This window comes from Camelus ferus, chromosome 5 (genome assembly GCF_009834535.1).
Source record: "Camelus ferus isolate YT-003-E chromosome 5, BCGSAC_Cfer_1.0, whole genome shotgun sequence".
In the NCBI taxonomy this organism is placed as follows: Eukaryota; Metazoa; Chordata; class Mammalia; order Artiodactyla; family Camelidae; genus Camelus; species Camelus ferus.
This window is the reverse complement of record NC_045700.1, coordinates 71605305-71630377: the sequence shown is the minus strand read 5'-3', so window position 1 is coordinate 71630377 and position 25073 is coordinate 71605305. Positions and strand designations below refer to the sequence as shown.

The 25073-nt window shown below is 39.5% G+C and overlaps 1 protein-coding gene across 2 annotated transcripts; it reads left to right on the top strand.

The window, feature by feature from the left end:
- The first annotated feature begins 69 nt into the window (after nt 1-69).
- Nucleotides 70-11054, top strand: MAIP1 (matrix AAA peptidase interacting protein 1). 2 transcript variants are annotated; one of them, XR_004320067.1, is made up of 5 exons: nt 70-692; nt 4189-4260; nt 4677-4803; nt 6092-6193; nt 7919-11054. XR_004320067.1 is itself a non-coding variant. In XM_006189965.3 (5 exons), exons 1-5 carry the CDS (start codon nt 243-245, stop codon nt 7995-7997), a joined length of 876 nt encoding a protein of 291 aa, XP_006190027.1. In that variant the 5' UTR covers nt 77-242; the 3' UTR covers nt 7998-11054. The 2 variants fall into 2 exon arrangements, 1 of the variants encoding a protein (XP_006190027.1); XM_006189965.3 differs by having other exon boundaries at nt 77-692; nt 6046-6193.
- Nucleotides 11055-25073: the final 14019 nt, after the last annotated feature.

Genomic DNA, 25073 nt, shown 5'->3' with positions numbered 1-25073 from the left:
ACACGACCCGGAGAGAAAAGGTCCGTGAGGACGGCGGAGTCGGCGAGAGCAGCCAGTTCCCAGCGCGGGGCTGGGGCCGGCGGGCCTGTGCCGGAGAGCGGGGATGGGGCGGACCCACCAGAGGTGGCAGCAACAAGCTAGCTTGTCTCTCCAGCCTCTTTCTCCGAATCCCGCTGAAGCGGTTTCCCACCGACTTTCTTTTCCTGCTGCGCAGGTAAGCACAGGGGTGAAAGGTCACAAAAATGGCGCAGGCCGTCTGTATTTTACCCCGGTTGCTACTCTCTCGGCCTCTGTTTGGCTTGGCCGCACGCCTCCGGACTCCCGGTTCGGCCGAGCTGAGGCCGCCGTTGCCTGGACTTTGCTGCTTCTGCTGCCGCCGCCTCGGCTCCGGAGCGGCCCTATTTCCTCGAGTCTCTTGGGCCTCGGCGGCCTTGACGCTGCCTGTTCGCGGTCCCGGGCGTCCCCTGCTCAACCCTCCGGGACTCATCGCAGCCCTCCCTGCTTTCCCTTCCTGCCTTCGGCGAACCTATAGCACTGAGGAGCAACCCCAGCAGCGCCAGAAAACAAAGATGATCATTCTGGGGTTCTCCAACCCCATCAACTGGGTTCGGACTCGAATTTACGCCTTCCTTATCTGGGCCTATTTCGACCAAGAGTTCAGCATCGCAGAATTCTCCGAGGGAGCGAAGCAGGTTTGTTTATTTCCTTGTGGATAATCAGTCAGCCTCTTGTGCATTCAACTTACACGCAACAGTGTTTAGAGGTGAGGTTTCCACTGGGTCTCAAGTTATAAATTTGGGTAGTGACCCAGACACAGAGCCCTCCGACCACTTCCTCACTTAAATTGAGCTTTTGCTTATGTTTGCACTGGCGGCAAGGAATAGGGATTTGATTTGAGTTTCCAGGGTGAAGTCCCTTAATTATGCTTTATGCTCTCTACAGGTTTTGAATCAGATAGAACAGAACAAAGCCTGTTCCTGCCACTTAAAAGCTGTACGGCTTTATTTTTTCTGAATGTGATTTTCTGCAAAATGAAGAGGATAATATTGTTTGAATGCTGATATTGATATATTTACTCCTGTTTTTTTCCCCAGATTATTTCTATAAACACAGCCATTTATATTTATTATGTGATCTCTCAGTTATAAATTAACTGTTTCAGCTTTATATACTCAGTGTCAATATTAACTCCTGCTTTCTGCTTTCCTGAGTCAACTCTTGACTGATTTATGTTTTTATTAAAAAAAAATTAAAAAGCAAAGGGCAAGCTTGATCAATAGCATCATTAGGGATAAACCTCTGCTCATATCAGTTCTCAAAATCTTTTGTCCATGGAGAGGTGAATGGGCAGGATGCTACTGTTCTCCACAATTCCTCCTGATGACCTGAGATCTTGTTTACCTTGTGCTCATTTATGTGTCAATAAGGAATGGAAACCATCTCCCACCAATGACAGGGATCAGGCCTAAGTCCCTACTTCCTCTAAACACAGAGAAGCATGGGGACACTTTCAGTCACTCTCTGATCCAAGTGGTCCTGGCTGTTGGCTATTTTAGCACCTTTCCTTGCTATTAAGTAGTCTCTTCACCCCTTCATCAGCCAGTTTGTATGCAGTTTTGCTTCATTTAAGTCAATTTTTGTGCATTTAACCATTCTGATTTCCATAAGGAATGTTGGATCATCCATGACAAATATTTAGTAATTCCATTAAGCCAGTGGTTACTTAATGGACCTTTCAGATCAAGCAAGTCAGTTTTTCAGCAACTAAGATTTGAAAAGACATGGCCCAAAAACCTTCTCCCTTCTCAATCTCATAAGGCAACTGTACCTTCCTTTACGTAGGTATAAATTCTAGGGCTTGGGAATAATCTGGTACAAAAACATTGGCTAGCTTATCTACTTTCATGGGCTCAACTTGCCCTTTCTCCATAGGTTAACCTCCCAGCAATAAGATGTTATCTTGGGTTGTGAATATCTAATTATCGATGAGATCATGCGCATTAAGATTTTTCTTTTTTTAATCATAGAATATGAAAACAAAAAGGCACCTAGGGTTCATCATTCTAGTCTAATTCTCCTTCACAGATGATAAAATCGAGTTCCAAAAAGGTGAAACAATTGGCCCAAGGATGCATAGCTAGCAAGTGCTGGGGTGCATTATCCTGTGACCCTCTCTACAAGCAGTCTTGTTCCTCCAGAGTCACTAGAAATTGAAATGGTTAAGTACAATCTAGGCAAGCTTTTTTTAAAAATGATTTTTTAATTGAAGTATAGTTGATGTACAATATTATATATATAAGTTACAGACACACTATATAGTGGTTTATAATTTTTAAAGATTATACTCCATTTATAATTATTACAAAATATTGGCTATATTCCCTGTGTTATACAGTGTATCCTTGAAGAGTATTTTATACCAATCTAGGCAAGCTTTTATTCATCAAGTGAGCCAGAGAAATAGGTAGTCCAATGATATACAATCCTTAAACAGCTTTATTTTCTCTACAGACTTTCCTTTCCATTGTTACGTACACATGATATCTTCTGTATTACTACCATCAAACCACACTAAACATACACTGTTTGTTTTCCTATGTCTTGCCAGCACATTTTGGCCTTTTCTATGAAAGCGAGGGCTATTTCCTAGAAGCCTGTTTAGGTTAGACAATCTTACATCATCAAAGCCTTATCAGGGCAGCCTCCTAAGGGTTCATTACTACCTTATAGGATAGTTTGCTCGGGTGTGATCTTCTTTGGCCACACAAACTACAGTCTCATGGTTGGGTTTCAACATGTTAGTTACGGTCTTTGTTTCTTTTTATCAAGTATCACCCGTCATCCACATACAAAAGCTTACTAAAATATCTAGTGTCTCTGAACCCTGAGGGCCTCTGAAGTGTTTGCAAAGAATTGAATCCTTGAATCCATTTGGAAATGCACTTTTTCTCAAAATGCAGCGCCATCATTGTACTAGTTTGCTAGGGCTGCCACAACAAAGTACCTCAGTCTGGGTGGCTTACACCACAGAACTTTATTTTCTCACAGTTCTGGAGGCTAGAAGTCCAAGAACAAGGTGTTGGCAGGCTGTTTCTCTGAGACCTCTCTCCTTTGTAAATGACTGCCTTCTTGCTGTGTCCTCATGTGTATTTTTTCTCTCTATATGTGTGCCCCTGGTGTCTCTTTGTGTGTCCAAATCCCCCCTTTTAAGGACACTCGTCAGACTGGATTAGGGCCCACACTTATTTGACTTAATCACTTCTTTAAAGGCCGTGTCTCCAAATTTAGTTACATTTTCAGGTGCTGGAAGATAGGGCTTCAACATATAAATTTGGAGAAACACAATTCAGCTCGTAACAGTTATACAGTATTATCTCTCTGACATCCTGTGCATTCTCTTTCTCTCGCCAGTTCTTCAAATTTCATCTTGGATGTTACTTCCTTGAGGAAGCCCACTCTGGTCCTCCCTGATGGCATAAGTGCTCACTTATATGCTCCCAAATCATCCTATTCTTATCCCTATCATAATTCTTGAACTTGTCATTTTACTCCCCTCTCCCATCCCCTGGAACACAGGTAGAGTTTTATGCACAGTTCCATTCCTCATTGCTAGGAATGTGGAGGATTGCAGCTGCTTCCCTCTGCTTTAAAATGGGATCTCATACTTCAAAGTTGGGATCTACAGTCTTAGACTGTGCAAACTTGTTATCTTTTCTCCCCCTTTCCCATATCTGCCTTACCCATCTTAATGAGGCTCAGCTGCAACCCAGATCTCCAGACTCCCAGCACCATCTAGGTTGTGCTACTTCCCAGCTACTGTGTGTTCATGATCAAGAGGGGGTCATGTAACAGTCACGATGGCCATTACTTCATCATTATTTTAAGAGGAAATATATAGAAGATTTTTTATTGAGGACATAGTATGTATACCACACATTATCTTTTCCCAGGTCCTTACAGTGGATACATTGTTAGCAACCTGTTCATTTACTGTGGTACATGTGGGAAGGCCATATGAGAAAAGAAAAGTCAGTCAACTTAGGAGTCATGCCTAATATCCATATCTTAGTGTTTGACATTATTTATTGCCTTTATCATAAAATAGTCTTTGTTACTATTAAGTATGAGCATTGTATGTTGTATGGTATTTTGAAATAATAATCACTACCCCCCCCACTGTTTTTTTAGGCTTTTGCTTATGTGTCCAGGTTGCTGTCACAGTGTAAATTTGATCTGTTGGAAGAACTTGTGGCCAAAGAGGTAAAGTATACTTTTAATTTTCCTTTAAAAATAAATGTAGTATTCTCTTGAAGTAGAATGATATACATTGTCTTTATTTATGTTTAAAAATAGTATGTGTGCCATCAGCCAAAGTAGAGTCCCTGTATCTTGCCTTTTGGGTACTCGGGGTCATATAAAAGTATAGAATGACTTGCTCCTTAAGGCATAAGTGAGTAAATGTGACGTCTCTCTGTTCTTACAAAGAATGTTCTGTTAGGAATTGTCTAGTTGAATAATTAGATGCTTTTCAGCTTTGCTTTCAAAGATGAATAAATATGGTACTAAATTTAAAAATAGTTTTAGAAAAATTCATTCAGTGAAGAATTCATTTCACTTTTTGAAAAGTTTTTTGAAAATTCAGCAGGTGAACTATGGTTTGCTCTTTCCATACTTAGGCGCTACAGGTATTGAAAGAAAAGGTTACTTCATTACCTGACAACCATAAAAATGCCCTTGCTGCTGACATAGATGAAATTGTATACACATCAACAGGAGACATCTCTATTTACTACGATGAGAAAGGTAATGCTGGAGCTGAGTCAGCTTTAAATGATCCACGATTGTCCAGACAAGCTAAACTAGTGAATAATCATGAAATAGTGGGGTTTTGTTGGTACACGTGGATATTTATAGAACTTCAGAGAAAATAACATATTCATCCTTTAAAGTTCTAGCTCTGGAAGATTTGAGATAGGATAATAGTTTCTTATGCCTCTCTGTCTAGAACTTTTCCTTAATAATGTTTAATTCACAGAAGAAAATGCTGTCACTAGTTAATGAAAATTGTCTAGAACCAGCTATTCCCATGTCTCAAACTGAAAATACTTGTTTCAGATTTCCTATCTTAAAGGAAACAATTGAGCACTTTGAGTGTCCAGCTGTGTGTTAAATAGGAATAAAGAGTAAAAGAAAAAGTAAATAATGTTAGCTAAAGACTGTTTGACAGTAACATTAATTCAGAACTCCCAAGTTGGATTTATGTGGAGACAATGAAAATAGTTGAAAGGAACTTTAGCATTTACCTAGTTCTTCTCCTTGTCCTGTTTTCCCAATAGCATTCCTAAAAACGTACTGACTTACTTATTCCTTCTACAAATATTTACCAGACGCACAGGAAATCTAGCCTTTGCTTACACACTTGCCAAGGCAGTTCTGCTAGAGGACTCTTAATAGTGAAAAAAAATTTCACACACTTGTTAATTTGAAACATTTATAAAGGTACTTTTAATGATAAATATTTTCTTCTTTCCTAATATTTCAAATTGCATCTCAGCACCACAGGTATTACCTGATTTTTGCACAGGGCACTGTCATAACCGCCAGGTGCAGCAGAGTGAATCAGAGTAGAAGTCTTTCTTTTATAGGCAATTGGGGTTAAGTTAATTACTTAGCAAAAAATGTGTTCCTCCCCACCATCTTGTTTTTGCTTTGACAATAGATACCTGTTATCATAATTTTAGAAAAATGCCACAAATTAAAAATAATCCATGTAGTACCCTCAGTCAATAGTACATGCTTAGTGAAAAGTAGTTGGTATTACTGCAGTGCAGAGAGGAGGGCAAATATGTCATAAACCCCAAGAGAAATTTCTAAAAAAAGAACAAAAAATGTGTCAATACAGGTGTCTTAAGTTAGACTAGAATAAGCACAACATTTGATCTGTAACAACTGTATACATACTGCCAATTGCTGGTTTCGTTTTGCATATATGGATGATAGATGATTGTGATTTGTGTTTGTATGTGTGTATGTTTTTTCTCTAAGGAAGGAAGTTTGTTAACATCCTGATGTGCTTTTGGTATCTAACCAGTGCCAACATCCCCAGTGAAACTATAAGCGGAGCCAGTGTTTTCCAGGTTAAGTTGGGGAATCAGAACGTGGAAACTAAACAGCTTCTTAGTGCAAGCTATGAGTAAGTCTAATCACGTTTCGTTGTCTCCTTTCTCTAGAAAATAGAAAGTAGTATGAAGGTATGAAAACTAAAGGGAGCTTTAGGAAGAAAAGGATTGAAATTTGACAAGTTATTTATGAAGAGAGAAAGTCTTAAAGACATACTGGCCACGAAACAGGAGTGTTCAGAAATTAGGAAGAGGTAATATTGCTGAATTTAATTAAACGGTGTTTCAGCTGTCTTTGCTACATTATAAACCCTCTGCAAAACTTGGTAGCTTCAAACAGCCTGCTATTCCACTGCTCAGGAATTTTGGAAAGATTCACCTGTGGGATTTTCTCTGTTCTTCCTGGTATCAACTGGGGTGGCAGGAGCCAGGGGATTCTTTTCCACAGTGGATTCTTTTTCACTCACTCAGGCAGCTCCATGGTGCTCCTTGGCTTCTCCATACAAAACATCTCATTCTCCAAGGGCCTCTCTTCGTCGCTTGGGCTTGTGATAGTCTCAGGCTAGTCACATGTTTAGATGGTGGTTGGCTTCCAAGAGGCAGAAGACAGAAGATGCTAGACTGATAAAAGACTATGTGCAGGGTTGGAACATCATTTCTGCCATGGTTTGCTGGTCCAAGCAGACACAGGCACAAGATCTGCACATTGAAAGGGTGCGGAGAGACACCACCTCTTCATGGGGCAACAGCAAGGTCACACTGCAGAGGAGCACGTAGGATGGGAGATGTAGTCATGGCCACCTTTGGAATATAAAATCTGCCATAATTGGTACATAGACCATCCACTTACTAGACATGTATTGGCTATCTCCTGTTTACCAAGTACTCTGGTAGGGGTTCAGATACAGAATTAAAGAGTTCCTGCCTTTGAAGTTAGCTAATTATTTAAAAGAGGCACTATAGTGTATTATTATGCTAATAAAATTTGAAACAGTGAACAAGTCAAACAAGTCAGTGGAGACATAGTTTAATATTTTTTTAAAGGGGAGTACTATTATGTCACCAAAGTTATACAAGTTTGCTTTAAAATAATGAACAAATCCCAAAAATGACCTAAGAAAGAAAATATATTCTGTTCACTAAGATAAAGGGAATTATATCTTCATTTTTTCATTTTCTTGAAGTAAAGGCTCTTTCTTTTTTTTTTTTTGTTTTGAATTTTGCTTTATTTGTAATTACCCAAAATATTCTATATGTTTAAATACTTATTTGATTTTAATCTACTGAATTGTCTCTTTTTTAAGACATCATCTAGAACACTAATCAACACTAACCTTTGGTTCTTCTGACGTTCCCTGCTAAGATCATGGGCAGCTCGTGAACACTGTTTTCAAGGTTGATCTTAGTGTAAGCTCTGCACCTAATCACATAAACCAACTTCCATGGAAGTGCTGTTTTTGTCACCATAGTCCAGTTTATCTCTCCTCACATTAGACCTATGTTATAGCTAGTATTTAACAACAGAATAACATCCAGGTTTCTCTCAAGGACTGGCAGATGTTGAAGTGTAGATCAGTCCATTAGAAATACTTATTTTAGTTGAGAATGCACATGTAATTTTGTGGGGATATTTTTTGTGATCAAGTTGGTAGATTAAACTTTTGTTTTGGTATTTATTTACTATTTACCATTAGCCTTTTGCTAAAAACTGCCTCTAATATATACTTGCAAATTATATAATTATCCAGGACGTGCTTGGACTGATAAAAGATTCACATTATTTGTAACTTTTTCCCTAGATTTCAGAGGGAGTTTACACAAGGAGTAAAGCCTGACTGGACCATTGCACGGATTGAACACCCAAAGTTATTAGAATAAACTTTCTTGGAAAAATCAGCTTATTGGATTTGCAGCAGTTACTATGAAAAACTGAGGAAGAAAAATGTTTGGATCAGTTGCTCTTCCCTTAATCAAGTCTGTGGATTACTTTTGTATTATTTTGAAATACTCCTTATAGTAAGTTGGCATGATACAATAAAGCATTTTCCACAGATCATTATCACCTTTTATAGAAGAGGTCAAAGTTAAAAAATGACAACAGCTTATCATTGGTGTCATTCAGTATCATTTCTAATGTTACATGATATGTATATACACACAAACTAATTTTATAGACAGTAAAGAAGGTATTGGAAAAGACTATACATTTATAAATTAATAATCCTTAAACATTTTATTTGTGGTTAATACATTTATACCAATAATCACATATGTGTAAGGTTTATTTTTAAAAATCACTGCTGCTATTTGATTACCTCTTTGGTCACTAGCTGGATGAGAAGGAATGGATGGAATTTAGCAGATAGGTCACTGCAGAACTAAGGATCAGTGAACTTGAAGCTTATTAAAGCACAGAGAGAAAAAAGTAGAGCAGTGTCTCAGCCCCCTGTGGAGTAACTTCAAGTCTTCTAACATACTTGTATTTGAACTCCTAGAAGCTGGGATGGGAGACAAAAACAATGTAAGAAATAATGTCTGAAAATTTTCCTAATTGATGAAAACTATAAACCCACAGATTTTTAAGAAATTTCAAGAAATTCAACAAGCAAGCAAGGTAACACACAAAGATAACTTCACCAAGGTGCATCATAATCAAACTGTTGAAAACTAGAGAAAATGAGAAAAGCAGCTGGAGGAAAAAAAGACATTCCAAACAGAGAGTGAATGTATTTCTTTTCTCAAACTGCAAGTGAGTGGCCTTGGCATGACATTTTTAAAGTGCTGAAAGAAATAACCCTGCTGACCTAGAATTCTATATTCAGCAAAAATATCCTTCAGAAAAGGTGAGAAAGACTCTTTCAGACAAGGAAAAGATAAGAGGATTTGTTGCCAGTAGACATATTTTGTAAGAAATGTTAGGGTCAGTGGGAATAGAGTTCAACAATTAACCCATGCATATTGGACAGTGGATTTTTCACAATGGTGCCATAGTTATTCAACGAGGAAAGAAAGTGTTTTTAACACATGGATAATTATATATTCAAGTAGGAAATAACCTCAACTCTTGCCTCACACCACACATAATTGTACTGCAAAATTATTAGGTTACAAAGTGGATCACAGACTTAATAGAAACTAATACTCTAGAAATTCTAGAAGGAAGCATAGAAGTTGTATCTTGGACTAGAGAAAGATTTCTTAGGAAACAGCATGAATTGTGAAAAAAGATTTATAAATTGGAATTTATTAAAATTAGTACTTTTGCACTTTGAAAGGCAGCAACAAGAAAATGAAGAGCTAAATCACAGATTGAGAGAAAATACTTGTAATACATATATTTGACAAAAGACCTATATCTAGAAATGCTTATAGCTCAATAATGAAGTTAATGCAATAAATATTAGGGAAGCGATTTGAATAGATTCTTCATAAAAATGTTCAAATTGTTAATACATAAAAAGATGCTCAACACCCTTAGTCAATAGAAAAATATAAACCATGGAGATACCACTGCAACCCCACTCGAATGCCTTAAATAATAACTGCCAGTCCCAAACGATATTGAAGGTACAGAGCAACTGGAACCCTTACACATTGTTAATAATAATGCAAAATAGTGCAGAGATTCAGAAGATACTCTGACAGATTCTTACAAACATAACATAGGACCTAGCAGTTCTCTTACTAGATACTTACCCAAGAGAAGTGAAAACACATCTCTACAAAGTGTATGAGAATGTTTGTAGCAGCTTTTTCCTTAATGACTACAAACTGGAAGAACCCTAAATGTTCATCAGTGGATGAATGGATAGATGAGTGACATAGCCAGACACAAAAGACTACTTACTATATAGTTCGATTTCTGTAAAATTCTAGAAAAGTTAAAACATGTTCATTGCAGCATTATTTACAACAGCCTAGATCCAGAAACAACCTAAATGTTCATCAGTGGATGAATGGATAGAGATGTGATACACATATGTGTGTGTATACACATAGAACCTTGAGGACCTTGAGGGCACTATGCTAAGTGAAATAAGTCAGAGAAAGAAATACCGTATCATCTCACTTATGTGGAATCTAAAAAACAAAAACGGCTCATAGAGCTCATAGGTAGAATAGACTGGTGGTTGCTGGGCATGAGGAAGGGATGGGTAAGTGGGTCAAAAGGTACAAACTTCCAGTTATAAAATAATTAAGTCCTAGGAGAGTAATGTACAGCATGGTGAATAGTTAGTAATACTGTATTGCATATTTGGAAGTTGCTAAGAGAGTAGATCTTAAAAGCCCTTGTCACCAGAAAAAAAGTTGTTTTTAACTATAGTGATGGATGTTTAGTAGACTTATTGTGGTGATCATTCCACGATGTATGCAAGTATTGAATCATGAATAATATGTTATATATGTCAATTATACCTCAAAAAAAAAAGTTAGAACTTTTCTATAGTGACAGTAAATCAGTAGTTTCCTGGGGGTAATAGTAGAGGAGGGGGGTTTGACTGCAAAGATGTATGAAGATTTTGGGGGTGATGAAAGTTGTATACTATACCTTGACTGCGGTGAGATTACTTTATACAGCTATCACAACTCATCAAACTGTGGACTTAAAATGGGTGCATTTTATTATATGTAAATTAGTGTATTTATGCAAATTATACCTAAATAAAGTTTGCTAAAATGGTCAGCAAGAAAAGTAAGTTGCGGAAAAATAAGCTCAGATGATTAAATTTTTACAAAGTATAAAAAAGTTAATTTGTGTTTCATCTAATCTTAGATGAAACAGCTAATGGAGCAATAAGGCCCTTACTACTAGAAAGAAAAACATGCAGCCAGTTCAGCTCACTTGCTATCAGGTGTTAAGATGCATCTCCATTCAATGATTTTAAAATGGGTGGGAAATGTGTGGCTTAGAAACAATAAAATACAGTATGATTGTATGTCTATCTTTAAAGTCTTTTATTAATTTATCTTTACTTCCTTTACAATTTTGAATCTTTGTTCAGTTATCCTTAAGGGAAAAACTGTATGTCCCTATGTAGTGTGTGTCATGTGTGTATTTTTTTTTTCTTTTTCAAAGCCATTTTGTTTATTTGTGCACAATCGGGTTCTTTAAATTTCTTCCCGTTGTTTCCCATCCTGCTACTTTTAACCATTCTTTCCTTTTGAGAGGCTAGCAGTTAAGCAAGCTAACTGTATAAATTAGATAGCCCAGGACAACGCAAATCTAACAAAATCTCAAATTCTATACCCAAATATATATATATATATAATATATAATAGTATATAATGTGTAAAATATATTTTAGGTATGTGCTATATATAGCACACATATATGTATATATTAAAGATATGTGCTCTATGTTCTATATATTATATGTAATAAAATATATCCTATTATATATGTGCTATATATAACATTTTGTGTATATACATATATGTATACACACATGTATATACATATATATGTGGGGAGAGAGAGAGATTCAGAAAGAGATTTTAAGGAACTGGATCATGTGATTGTGGAGGCTGGCAAGTCCCAAGTCTTCAGGCTAGGCTGGCAAGCTAGAGGCCCAGGGAAGAGTTGATGTTGTGGTTCAAGTCGGAAGGTGGTCTGCTAGTGGAATTCTTTTTTCTTGCAGGTGAGGGATGTCAGTCTTTTTCTATTAAGACCCTCAACTGTTTAGGTGAGGCCTACCCACAGTATGGAGGCTAATCTACTTAAAGTATTCTGATTTAAATGTTAATCTCATCTAAAAATACCTTCACAGAAACATCTAGAATAGTGTTGGGCAAAATATCTTAATACTGTGACATAGCTGAGTTGACTCATAAAACTAACCATCACAGCTATGATACACAACTATATACTCTTCCCTTAGATCCATCGAACTTTAACATTTTGCCATATTGCTTCATATCTTTCTCCTTCTCTCCACACATACACACACAGACACACACACACAGTTTTTATCTAAATCATTTGAAAGTAAGTTGCAGACATTGTATACTTTATTCTGAAATTTTTCTGCATGTGTTTTCAAAAAAAGAGACATTTATCCTATATAAACATCCATAAGAACATTAGCAATAATTTCATATCATCTAATATTTAAGTCAAATGTAAAATTCCACTAATTGTCTTCAAAATATCTTTTTGAACTGAGATTCAACCAAGGTTCACACAATGCATTTGGTTATGATGTCTCTTAAACCTTTTTAAAATTTTTAGGATATCCACCATCCTTTTTATGACATTTCAATTTTGAGGAGTCTAGGGTAGTAGGCATATGAATGTTTGGATTATTTTGTTATGGTGTCATTTCTGTAAGCTGGAAGTTAGGACTAAAGCCTTGATTAGATTCAAGAATATCTTTTGATTTGTGTACTTCATAACATATAACACACATTTTACTTATTTATGTGTGTGTATATATATATATACACACACACATTTATATTTATATATATATATAAATATTTATATATATATAAAGTTGCAGTAGGCTGGATCATGGCTCCCAGAGATGTCTACACCCCTAGCCCTGGAACTTGTGAATATATTACTTTACATGGCAAAATGTAGATGTGATTAAGGATCTTGTGATGGGAAGAATGCCCTGGATTATCTGGGTTGGGCCCATTGTTATTCCAAGGGTCCTTGTAAAAGGGAGGTCAAAGGGTCAGAGTCAGAGAGAAGGAGATGCTATAACAGAGGCAGAGGTTGTAGTGATATGGGACCATGAGCACCAAGAAAGGCAGACAGCATCTAGAAACTAGAAAAGGAAAAAAAAATTCCACTGGAGCCTGCAGAAGGAACACAGCCATGCTGACCCATTTTAGACTTCTGACCTCCGGAGCTGTAAAATGATAAATCTGTGTTGTTTTAAGCTGTGGAGTTTACAGTACTTTGTTAATAGCAACAGGAAATTAATATACAAGATGATGCTTGCTTGAATCAGTATTCCATTATAATCTGCAAAATGATTCTCTAATTCTATATCTTCTTTTGGCATTCTATGAAACACAGCCCCCTTCCCTATTAAAAAAATAAAACCACTCACTCATGAATTTTAATTGCCCAGTGCAATATCAGTTATGGTTATGATTCTTCTTGATGCTTAAATTGCCCCGTTTGCCAATGGGAGCCCCTATAATCTGCTGTTTGAGGTCAAAGGTCGTTGTGACCATGTTGTTAGTCTCTGAATGCTTCTACATTTTCTGTCACAACAATATGCCCCAGGATCTTCTTGTCTATGTCCTGCCTCAGACTTGAAAAATCAGTGATTTCTCCCAGGAGTCGTGATTTTCTTTCAGGGCAGCTGTTACAGACAGACTGTTGATGTCCCTCCCAAATTCATAGGCTGAAATCCTCAACTGGATGTTATTAGGAGGTGAGGCCTTTGAGAGGGATTAAGTCATGAGGGCAGGGGCCTCATGAGGGGGATCTGTGCCCTCATAAAAGAGCTCCCTCCTCCTGTCCGTGAGGATACAGTGAGAGGACGGCCACCTTCAAACCAGAAAGCAGCTCTCAGCAGACACTGAGTCTGCCGGCACTGTGATCTTAGACTCTGCAGCCTCCATCCAGAACTGTGAGAAATAAATGTGTGTTGTTTAAACCACAAAGTCTATGGCATTTTTGTCACAGCAGCCTGAACGGACCAAGACAGGATAATGTTTAGAAACCAAGATTTGGGCATCTTGAAGCATTTTAACCTTTTGTGTTGGCAATAGAATGTTCATATTTATATGTATTTGATATTTTGGATCATTTATCTAGAGGAACTTTGGGATAACTAAATGTGAACTGTCTGCCTTTATTTCTGTCAACCTTACTTAAAAGAACCCCTCCCATCACTCTCTCTCTGCCCTAACTCAAATTTCTTTTGGTTTATAGCACTTATCACACCCAACATAGCAGTAAATACTACTTTGTTGATTTGTTCCATTGTCTGTCCTTCCAACTAAGGCAGGAACTTTGTCTGTCATGTTCACCGCTCCATCCCCAGGGCCTGGGGTGATATATGGTGCATAGTAGAGTTCAGTAAATATCAGATGAGTGAACAGGAAATGAGTGAGCCTTACTGCTGTTGTGTTTCCTGGCTCACGTGACAGAAGCATTTTCCCTCCTGCTTTTGATTTAATGCCCTAGCAAGATGGATGTTATTTCTTTTATCATGTACAGGATCCCCTCCAGGCATACAGGGTATTATTATTGGATACGTGACCTTGCTTTTAGAGTCCTATAATAAATGTTATTTATTCTGAACACCACACGGTGGAGCCAGTTGTGTATGGAATGTAAAGGCAGGAGCAGCAGTGGGTTTGATAGGCTCTGAAGTCACTGAGAAACAGGACGATTGCTTTGCTTACTGATAGATTTTTGTAGCTAGGGGCACCATAGGCAACTTCTCAACAAAAAATTTTTTTGAACAGAATTTGTTGAATGTTAAAAGGGTTAAATGCATGAGTCCAATCAGAGAGAACTTTTACCCACATGTCTTCAGATTGCTGGTACTAGTTCCTCTGTGATTACAACCGTCCTCCGAAGGCTTTTTCTGGATGATGTGGTGTATCAGTCAGGATAATATAGATTATGCCACAGTAACCATCTCCAAATCTCAGTGGATTGAAGCAGAAAGGTATACTTCTTGTTCAAACCACATATCCAGTAAGAGACACTTGGGGACACTGCTCAGTAGTGGCATCTCCTGCCTTCCTGGACACAGCTGACAGGCAGCCACAACGTGATACTATGGCAAATGAAAAATATAACCCTGAAGGGTCTCACACGAGCAATAAATGCCAAACTTGGAAGTGATACAATTCACTGGCCAGAACACAGCCCTAATCAACCACAGAGACCCAGGAAGTACAATTTTATCTTGTGGCTGGAAGGCAGAGAGTGAGAAGTCTTTGGTGAGCAGCAGTAATGATTATCACATGGTGCAAGTAGCTGTTTCTCTTATTTTGACCCTGGGAAGAGTGACTGTGGAGCCAGGTAGCACACACTATTGCATCAGGAAGATCAGGCGGCTCAAGAGAAGGAGGGACTTCCCAGTACTTTGGTGACATACTGTTAGCTGAGAATTATTGATACGCTGCTGTAGAAGCCTGAAGATGAGGGTCTCTGTTTCTGTATACCAATGATTGCACGTGTCTTAAGCCAGCTGTAAATGAAAAAGGCCATAGAACATCTGAATTCCATTCTCTTCATTTGATAAGATCTGCCAAGGTACATGATAACACTTCTTAGATTAATGGGGGCCCCAAATGAAATCAAAATTGGCCAGCTAAGACCTTGTATGGTATCAATCTTATTATAAAGATAAAGAGACAGATAAAATAAAACTTTATGAGAATACTTAGTCCTGGTCAATCAGTCTCACAATGTGGGCAGATTATGCAAATATTGGTATATCATTTAGAATTAGTTTCGACTGCATTAAACAAAAACTTTAAAATCATGATTTAAATAATATAGAAGCAGTTGATTTCTCTTACACATAACAGAAGTCCAGAGAGAGGATACTTTGGGCTGTATACCAACTCTACAAAGTCCTTGGGGGTCCAGGCTCTTTCTAGTCACCACGGCCTTCCTTAGTGTATGAACATGTCCTCATAGCACAAAATGGCTGGTAGGGCTCCAGCCATCATATCCATATAGGAAGCAGCAGAATATGGGTAAGGAAATAATGAGTAAAGTATATATAGCAATGGTCTTTTAAGATGCTTTCCAAGAAGTCACACAAAACACTTCCACTTAATTTCATTGGCTAGGAATTAGTCATGTAGCCACATACAATTTTGGTGGTGCTGGGAAATACACACACAGTCTTCAGCTAGTACAATGTATTGCCCTGAATAAAATTAGGGGGTCCTAAGATTAAGGAAGAAGAGAAGATAATTAGCAATTTGCCCTAGTTGGGTCATGAATCAGTGCTGACTCTGGTAAATAGCTGACAGGCTTGCTTTGCCAATTTCATTAACTGAAAGCTAGCTTTATAGAGCCCATATGCTTTCTAACTGGGGTCTGGAAATAGTCCTAAACATAGCCCAGGTAATTTTTAAAACTAAATGTCATAGAGCACCCAGAGAAGACTTTTTGATTCCAGAGCTGTTTAAGGATGCTCCGAACAGTATGTCCAGACCTCTGAGGGCTCACTCCCTGTTATTTATACCACACACACATTCCTGCTTATAGGACCCCGGATATAGTTTATCCCATCTTCAAAAATAGAAACCTCCTCCTGTTTGCACTCCACCTTGATTTTATAAACCAATCAGCCTATTAGACATTCTATCAAAATTTACTTCATCTACTTGCTTAGTAAATTACAACCCTGGCCCAGCTTTATGTGAGAAATCCACCAGAAACAGAGGAAGAAATAGATAATCGATTCCTTGTATAGGACTTTCCTTAGCCTCTAACGTTGTGAGTGCAGAGTAGCTATGGGCAAGGCTGGCATGCTGCTTGCCCTCCTCCCCACCCCCTCTCCTGGCTTTATTGATTCCTGAAGTGTGCACTGCAACATTGCCTTCTACGCAGGGCAGCTGAAAGGCTCCAATGGAGCAAAACAGAAGTATGTTCTGCAATCCCTCCTTTTAAACTTCCGCCTTACGTTACTGCATTTGAATAAGCCCCACGCTACAGAGAACGGGAAGACATATGTGGCTTATTTCAAACTGGAAGTAATCAAATCCAATAACTGACCTTGTTAATTGACCTTGTTAATTCATTGCTAGGGAAGAGACTCCCTATTATTGCTTCCTAAAGGAAACAACCTTAAAACTAACTTAAAATTTATACCACATAACCAATCACATATTTTAGTTACCATTGAGTACTTTGAGGCAATCTTTTTTCCTAAAGAGTAGGGTGCTTAACAATATCGTTAGCCTCTACCCATTAGATGTCCCCTGGTTGTGACAATCAAAAATGTCTCCAGACATGGCCAAACGTCCCCAAGGGAACAAAACAGCCTGCAGTTGAGGACCCTGGTTTAGAACGTTGGCCGCTGTGTTGCTGCTGTGGTATTCAGGAGGCAGAATTGTCTCAGAGTAATCATAGCTGTCCTTCATCGACTGTCTACAGATAGAGGGCACTGTTTTATGAGTTTTACATTTAATTTCTATAACAATCCTTACAATAGGTGCTATTATTATCCTCATTTTCCAGATTGGGAAACTGAGGCACAGGATGATTGATAAACTAAGTTCACACCATTAATAAGTGTGAAGTCCAGCATTCAAACCAGACAGCAGGCTCCAGAACTCTGTGCTAACAGCAGTGGGCATGGATGTGGGAGTCTCACAGCCTCTGGTGGCAGAAACTGGGCATCCGATGGGCTACCCATCCTCCCAACCCACACAGCCATTCATTGAGCGACCATGTGCAAGTGACAACTTTCCTCTCCAAGCCTCAGTTACCTCTGTAAAGAATAACAATAATAAGAATTACGCAGCATTGCTTTAGGGACTGATTGCAATAGCATACATGAAAATACTTAGCCAGGTTTCTGCAACATACTAAGTCCTGAATTCCTCCTATCTCCTCTCCTTCTTCTGTCCTCGGCTCCAAGCTGCAAGCACTGAAAACAGGTTTTAAAGACCTGAGTCAGACCAGCCCATGGGGAAATCTAACCTGTAAGCAGTCTGCAGGGTTTGTTGTTACCGACAGGGCGAGGGGAAACCGGCCTTGTACAACCGCCGTCCAGGGTGGCACCTCCTCCTCTGCTAATGACCAACAGCACAAACCATCAGCGCTTTCCCATTAAGCCAAATGGGCCTTTTAAATCTGTGCTGATTAGCTATCCCAGGGCCTGGCTGACAAGTAGCCTTCTGAGCTCCATTTCTTGATGTGAGTCAGTGAATTAATCGCCTGACCTATTGTTTTCTAACACGGCCAATTAAGTGAATTTTCGGATGACTGGCATAGACCTTTTGGCCAGCAGGGGGCGTCCTTTGCCAGCATAACTGCCTTACCCACAGAGCACCACCAAAAATTGTGGCTACGTTTGAAACGTTTGCTCAGAATAGGGGTTCTGAAGTTGGCGGCCACCGATCTCTATGAATAGGGTTCCATGAATTTGGATGGGAAAAAATATGTGTTTATTCTCACTAACCTCCTACTGAAATTTAGCATTTTCTTCGATTATGAGTGTAGACAACAAATCATGGATATTTGCAGAGCCCACTACAGCTGCTGCAGAGATCTTGAAATATCGTTTATACCCCTCACTCCTTCAAAATTACTGTAGCTGTAGGACCTGCTGCTAGGGCTTGTGATTTAATACATTAAGAAAGAAGTGCCTGTGTCTAAATAGTAAGGATGTAAATACATCAGAAATACACATACATGGCATTAGAAGATTTGCACCAATTAACAAAAAAAAAGAAAGAACAACATATTTGTTGTTTTGTTGATGGTATTTTAGTACCTGTTTTTTGATATCGTTAGTTTGCTTTGTGATCTTATGTATTTTATTTTACTTTATTTAGTTTAAAACATTATTCTGAGGCATGGTCCATGGACTTCACCAGACTGTCAGAGTGTTTATGGTACAAAAAAAGGGTTAAGAACACCTGGCTGACAGGCTACTAGGCTGGTCTCTGGAGAAAAGAAATTAGTCTTCGAGGGGATATGTATTCTTATTAGTTTTAGTCATGACTCACCTCTCGCCCTTGGATCTCTTCCGGGGACATAAACATGTGCCACACATGTCGAAACTAGTAGCGACGATGCTTGGCAGCGTCCAGTTTACATCAGGATGAAATTTTGGTGTCTTTAGAATTGTGTTGACTGGAGTTTAGAGCATCTGTCATCCTGGCCTTGGGGAGGAAGGGGCCTAGCTTTTCCAGTTGCCTTTGACTTCATACTTTTGTTATGCTTGGTTCATTTCCAGGGCTCAGGAATCTTCTGAAATAACAGGAGTTTCTCTCCGCACTCAGCACTGAGACTCAACTTATTTTTCAGGGAGGAGGCCTCCGCGCTCTGCGAGTGTTGTTCCCCAACTCGCATAGGGACAACTCTGAAAGACCCGCACCAGAAGGAGAGGAAGAAGGAGGCACATAGAGCATTTCTTTCCCCGATGCTTCTGTTTCTTTTCCCTCAGGGAAGTAAGGCCACATGGGGAGCTAGTTGGGCTGCGGTGTCCGTTTTCCTGCCTGACGCCGCCGAGTGTATCCCAGAGCCTGGCCTCTGAGGGCACAGGAACCAGGCAAGCTCAGGCGATGACTGTCCCCCCAGCGCTTTCTCCTCCCTCTTTCCAAACCTCCTACTTTTCACCGCTGCCCCTCCCCTGGCTGCTTCTCAGGCCCAAATCAAACCTTTTTATTTATTCTCTAGAAGAGCAACGATGAACCCCACTGCAGCAATAATAACAAAAGGCAATAACCACCCCTGTATTTCTTGAAGTCCTATAATGCGCAGGTATTCTATAAGGCACTTTAACTGCAACCTTCTCAGTCAACCCCCTAATCTATTATCATGGATTGATTGTCCCGCCACCACCACCTCACACTGAATTCACGTCCACCTGGAACCTCAGAATTTGATCCTGTTTGGAAATAGGGTCTTTGCAGATGTAGTTAGTTAAGGATTGAGATGAGAGCACCCTGGATTAGGTCTGGCCCTGAATCTAATGACTGATGTCTTTATAAGAAAAGGGGAGAACAGAGACACAGAGGAAGGCGAAGACGGCAGAGATTGGAGTGATGGAGCCACAAGCCAAGGAACGTCAGGGGCCACCAAATGCTGGACGAAGCCAGGAGGGTTCTTCCCTAGAGCCTTCAGAGAGAATATAGCCCCGTTGATACCTTGATTCCAGTCTTCCAGCCTCCAGAGCTATGAGAGAATAAGTTCTTGTTATTCTAAACCACCTGCTTTATGGTACTTTGTTACAAGAGCCATAGGAAACTAATACACCAGCTGATGAAATGGGTACTGTGACCCTCACTGGTCAAATGAAGAAACCCAGGCTCAAACTACCTGCATAGAATTGCAGTCGCTGGAGGACCTGGGATTGGAACCAATGTAGCAAACTCCCAAAGCCTTCCAACCTCCTTTCAGGAGTGTTGGATTCAATTGGCTGTTGACTTTGCTAGTTGAATTCAGTCATTCATTTTCAGGTTTGAGGAGGACATGGGGCACAAGCTGTGGGAGGCAGTATGTAAAGGGAGCACAGAATTCCCAGAGGACTTCCAGCCTAGCTGGGAAGGAGAGGGGACAACAAGAGCAGCTCTCCATCATCTTTTCGCTTAACTCTTCCTGGAATCGATCACATGGAACCTGCGTTCCAGGACCATTCCTTGGGGAGGTTTGCTCTCCTCTCTTCATTTGCATCCTTACCTCAACTATTTTACGGGGTTCTTCAGATGTTCAAATGAGGAATTAAGATCTCTCTCTGTTATTACAGGAAACCTTCATTTCCCAGCAGATTAGAGTCCGAAAGACAATTAGGAAACTTATTTTTTAGTTAAAGCGGCACACCATAAAAGTGTGGGCTAAAGTCATCTGTTGGTGAACAGAGAGGGCTTGATTTTGCCCACATGAACAATTTTTTTTCATAGGAACATTTCTAAGAAAATGGGCATCTGTCTTTAAAAAATCACTGCATGCTGAGGTTCCTAAAGGTGTTGCCATATTCCACATACCAGGCCCTGTATTATGGTGTGAAGTTCCTGGGGACATTAGACACCTGTGGACCCCAGATGGTATCAGCATGGCGCATGGTTGGCCTGTGACTTGCTATGGTGACACTGCTAGGGATTCAATGGTGTCAGGTCACTTGGTTGAGGGGCTGGAAATTTACCAAGGTCCCTGTCCTGGGCTTGTCAAAAGTTACAATGTTATATACACTGACAGGAGAGTTTTTGTTGAAAACAAAATCAGATTTCTAAGACAAGATCAATTTTAGTCCTAGCAGTCCTGATACTGTCACTTTAGGTAAAACTCATCACAAGTTCAAATCCCAGCTCAGTTCTTACCGGGTAGGTGTCCTCAGGCAAGTTCTTGAGCTTCCCTGTGGTCTGAACCTTTCCGCTGTGAAAATACTATCCTATCTCAAAGGCTGTGGTAGACTGAAAATATAAAAGTCAAATAAAATATAAAAAATGGGGAAAAGCAAAGTCATAAAAAGTGTGTGTTATCTCTGTTCCAATTTAACGCTGAGAGTGATGGTCAGGTGTGGGTATGGCCACAGAGCTACTTGCCAAAAGCTAGAAACAGGTTATCCTAAGTGACCACCCTAAATGAAGCTGTTGATCCCTTCCTTTTGCTTCCAATATAATTCCTAGCAAAAGAATAGATGATGTGGAAGAATAACCTGTGTTAAGTTGGCAAGTTTTGTACTTCTATGCACGATTGGGCTAGTGGAAAACTTGTGAGATCAGAGGGGTCTGCAAATATGTAAAAGGAGTCTTTCTAGCCGGGTTTTAGCCAGAACCCTTGACCTCCTCTATATTAGAATCCTAGTGTCTTGCAGAAACAGTGTTCAATGTCAGCTGGTCCAATCTCCTCATGTGACAGACAGGGCGATGGAGGCCAGAGAGTATCAGCGTTTTCTGGCTTCATTTTCCTCATTTGTAAAATGGGCGTAATGGGCTTTATCTCTGAGGACTTTTTCTCTATTTTCAGGGTGTGAGAGGCAGTAACGCTTGGAACGAAGAGAAAATTTGTATATCAGACTGCTGGGTTCATACCCTGGTCTTTTCCTCACTATTTTGTGACCTGGGGTGAATTAACTAAAGTCCCTTTCTTCATAGAACTGTTGCAAGGATTAAATTAGTTAATATACGTAAAACACTTAGTACCTGGCACATGATAAATGCCATACAAGAATGTATTTTTATTATTGTTACTTTAGAAGAGATTATGTGGTTTATATAAGACTGCCCATTCAGTAGCAGAGCCAAAAAAAGAATAAAAAATGTTGGCTCCTAGCTGTGTGGACTCTTTACCAAACTAAGGTTCCTCTCCAAACAAACAAACAAACAAACGAAACCCCCAAAAACCCCAGACTGGTTATGCATAAGCATAACGTCTATTTATAACCTCTTTGTGGCCATTTCTGACTCCTAGGATTGTGATAGAGCTGAATGATTTATTTCATCCACCATAAAGTTTGCAGCACAGCTTAATCAATAAGCTGTAAATAAGGTTCATCAATAAGCTGAACACACGCCCTGAAGACTGAGGAAGAAGGTCAGCCATTTGTCTCCAGGAGGGGGCGCCAAAGAGGGACCGAAAGTGGAAGGAAGAGGAAGAACTAGCTGCTTCCTGTTTGCTTCCTGTTCCTGTGGGTGTTGCCTTCAGCGATGGCCCTTCACCCTAAGCCCTCCGCAGAGGCACTTGATTCTAGTGTGCAGTTTTCCCAACCTTTGTAGACACTCCCTTGTCAAAGATCTGAATCCGAGATCCTGAGGCGGTCGCACCAGCCGAGCTCCCGTCCAAACTCCTAAAATATAACAAACCCAACAGCCTCTCTTGCTTCCCCAGCCCTAGGTGGTGGCTGCTTCGTGTAGTTGTTACCCCTGGGATGCTCCAGTGTCCCCTTTTGCTGTTTCAATTCTTTCATGCCTAGTTAAAAATTCTCTATATTAAATTCTGTTACAATAATTGGGGTGGTTTATTTCTTCTGACTTCTCTGGCTGATCCACACATGAATTTGCATTATAAAAATAAAAACAATCCACAAATAGAAGCAAATTGAAAGTCCCCAGTCATCTCCTCTCTCCTTTCACACCCCATAAATTAAGCCTCTTTTGGGTTTACTCAGTCACTTTGTAACTTCATTTGCGAGAGGAAATCATAGTTATTAGCAGGCGTCTGTCCCTCCAGAACTTTAAAAACTACATTTACATACGTATATGTACACACTCATATATTGTAGAATATAATCACCTAATGAAAACGTAATGAAATAATGTAGTGTAAATATAACCATACATTAGCATTTAAAAGTTCTTTTTCTCTTTTCTAAGAAAATTGACCTCTTCCAATTTAAAATCTTAATTAGAATTAGATCCCAGTTCTCTAATTTTAATCTGTTCTTACTTCTTTTCACCATTCAAGATGCTGTACTCTCCCCTCAATTCTTTTATTTTTCCCTTTGCTCTTGACATCACTTACGCTAAGTACATAGGAAGGGCACAGTAAATGGTGGGTACCACTGCTACCACAACAGAACCTCACTGCCTGGCTCTCCTTGGGTAATAAGATGCAATATACTCATGAGACGCTTGTGTGTACTTCATCAATTGAACCCTAACTCACTTTTGAGTTAACTCCTTTACCAGAGGAATAACTCCTTTACCAAAAAGTGCAATGAGAGTTATTAAGGGAAAACACAAAAAGGCCAAGATATTATTCCTGCCTTTAAATTTTTTATAACTGTTTGAGTTCCTCTTCCTGACAGTTAAACATGAATGAGTGAATGAACGAATGTGAATATGCCAAATGAAATGAAAAGTAGAACATGATCTACATGGTCGAAGATTTCAGAACAGGAAGAGATCACTTTCAATGGAGAAGCCAGCAAAGACTTTCCAGAGGAGCTGGAATTTTGGCTGAATCGTGGCGGAGCACTTGGAACACTAGAGAAAACACTAAGATGTCTGATCTAGATTCTCTGTCACAGTGAAACAAGTTGCTTTCTGCATCGAGCAGGATTACACAAAATCCATTTATGAGGTGGACACATGCTTGGCCAAAACCCCCCCAAAGTCTATGTGTAAAACCAAGGGTTGGACCCAAAGCAAAAAGCATCTATTTTTCCAGCCTATACTGTCACATCCAAGATGCTGTAACATTCATGCTCTTTTTTCTTTATTCTTTCCACAGCTCTGACCATTACTCTTTCCCATTCAATACCCCTCAATAGCCCTCTCCCCGCCTTAAAAACCTCAAACCATTCCCCAACAAACAAACATGAAAAACGTTTTAAATTTATTTATTTTTATTCCCCTGAATTTGTAGACCCTGGTCATACGTTCAAAGTCAAGCAGCCCTGTTGCATGATCATTTGTAATCCCTTTAGATTTTCCCTTAGCATCTCAATGAAATTCTCTCATAAATCCCCTTCTTTGCTGACCAAGGGCTGTGCAGTTGCTGATTTTGCAAGATACGTGCTAATGTAAAGTATGTCTCCTTTGAGTCTCTTTATCATTCGGTTGCTCTCTGCTCCACCTTCTCCATATTTATGCCCTTATCAGAGCTGCACACAGTATTTCAAATGAGTCTCAGTGTTCTTCCTGCCACGCCAGAATATTGACTGTAATCCGATAGCCTATCTCCAAATTGGTTTGGAGGATTCTTTTTCTTGTTGTGGTTAAAATAGCTTGCCTTGTAAATGCTAGAATATATTTTTGCCGATCAGGGTTTTTACAAAGAATCGTGTCAAATGCTTTCCGGAAAGGTGTTTAAATTATTAGGATGGGCTGCTTCAGCCATTAACATTTTCCTTTGCAGCTTAACCTCACAGATTTGCAGGACAGTTTCCCCACTGAAAATTTCTGCTGAGTTCTTTGTAATTAAACATAACTTTCTTAGCGTTTCTTACATTCAAGCAATGGCTCAAAGCTTCAAAACACGTTTTCGTTGCTGTTGAAATCATGATGTCTGTGGTCTCCCACACCTTTCTGAAAAGGCTCTCTTAACAGAGAAGAAGCCTTTGCAGCTTGTGTCCTATTCAGCTGTTGCCACTGATAATTTCAAAGACATATTCACAGACTCAGCTCTGCATCAGGCAGCTGTTATGTGGTTACTGAGTGTGTGAGCGTTTGTGGCTCCGTATCTTCTTTCAAGTTTCCACTTGTATGTAGGATTGTCTGCTTGAGCAAGGTTTTGTGCTACCCTCCCCCCCAACCCCACCACCCAATCTCAGTGCAGCGTGTTTCCTGTTTTCCTTGGGAGAGCTCTGTATTGTAATCATTTTTCCATTCCAAGTTCCCTCTAGG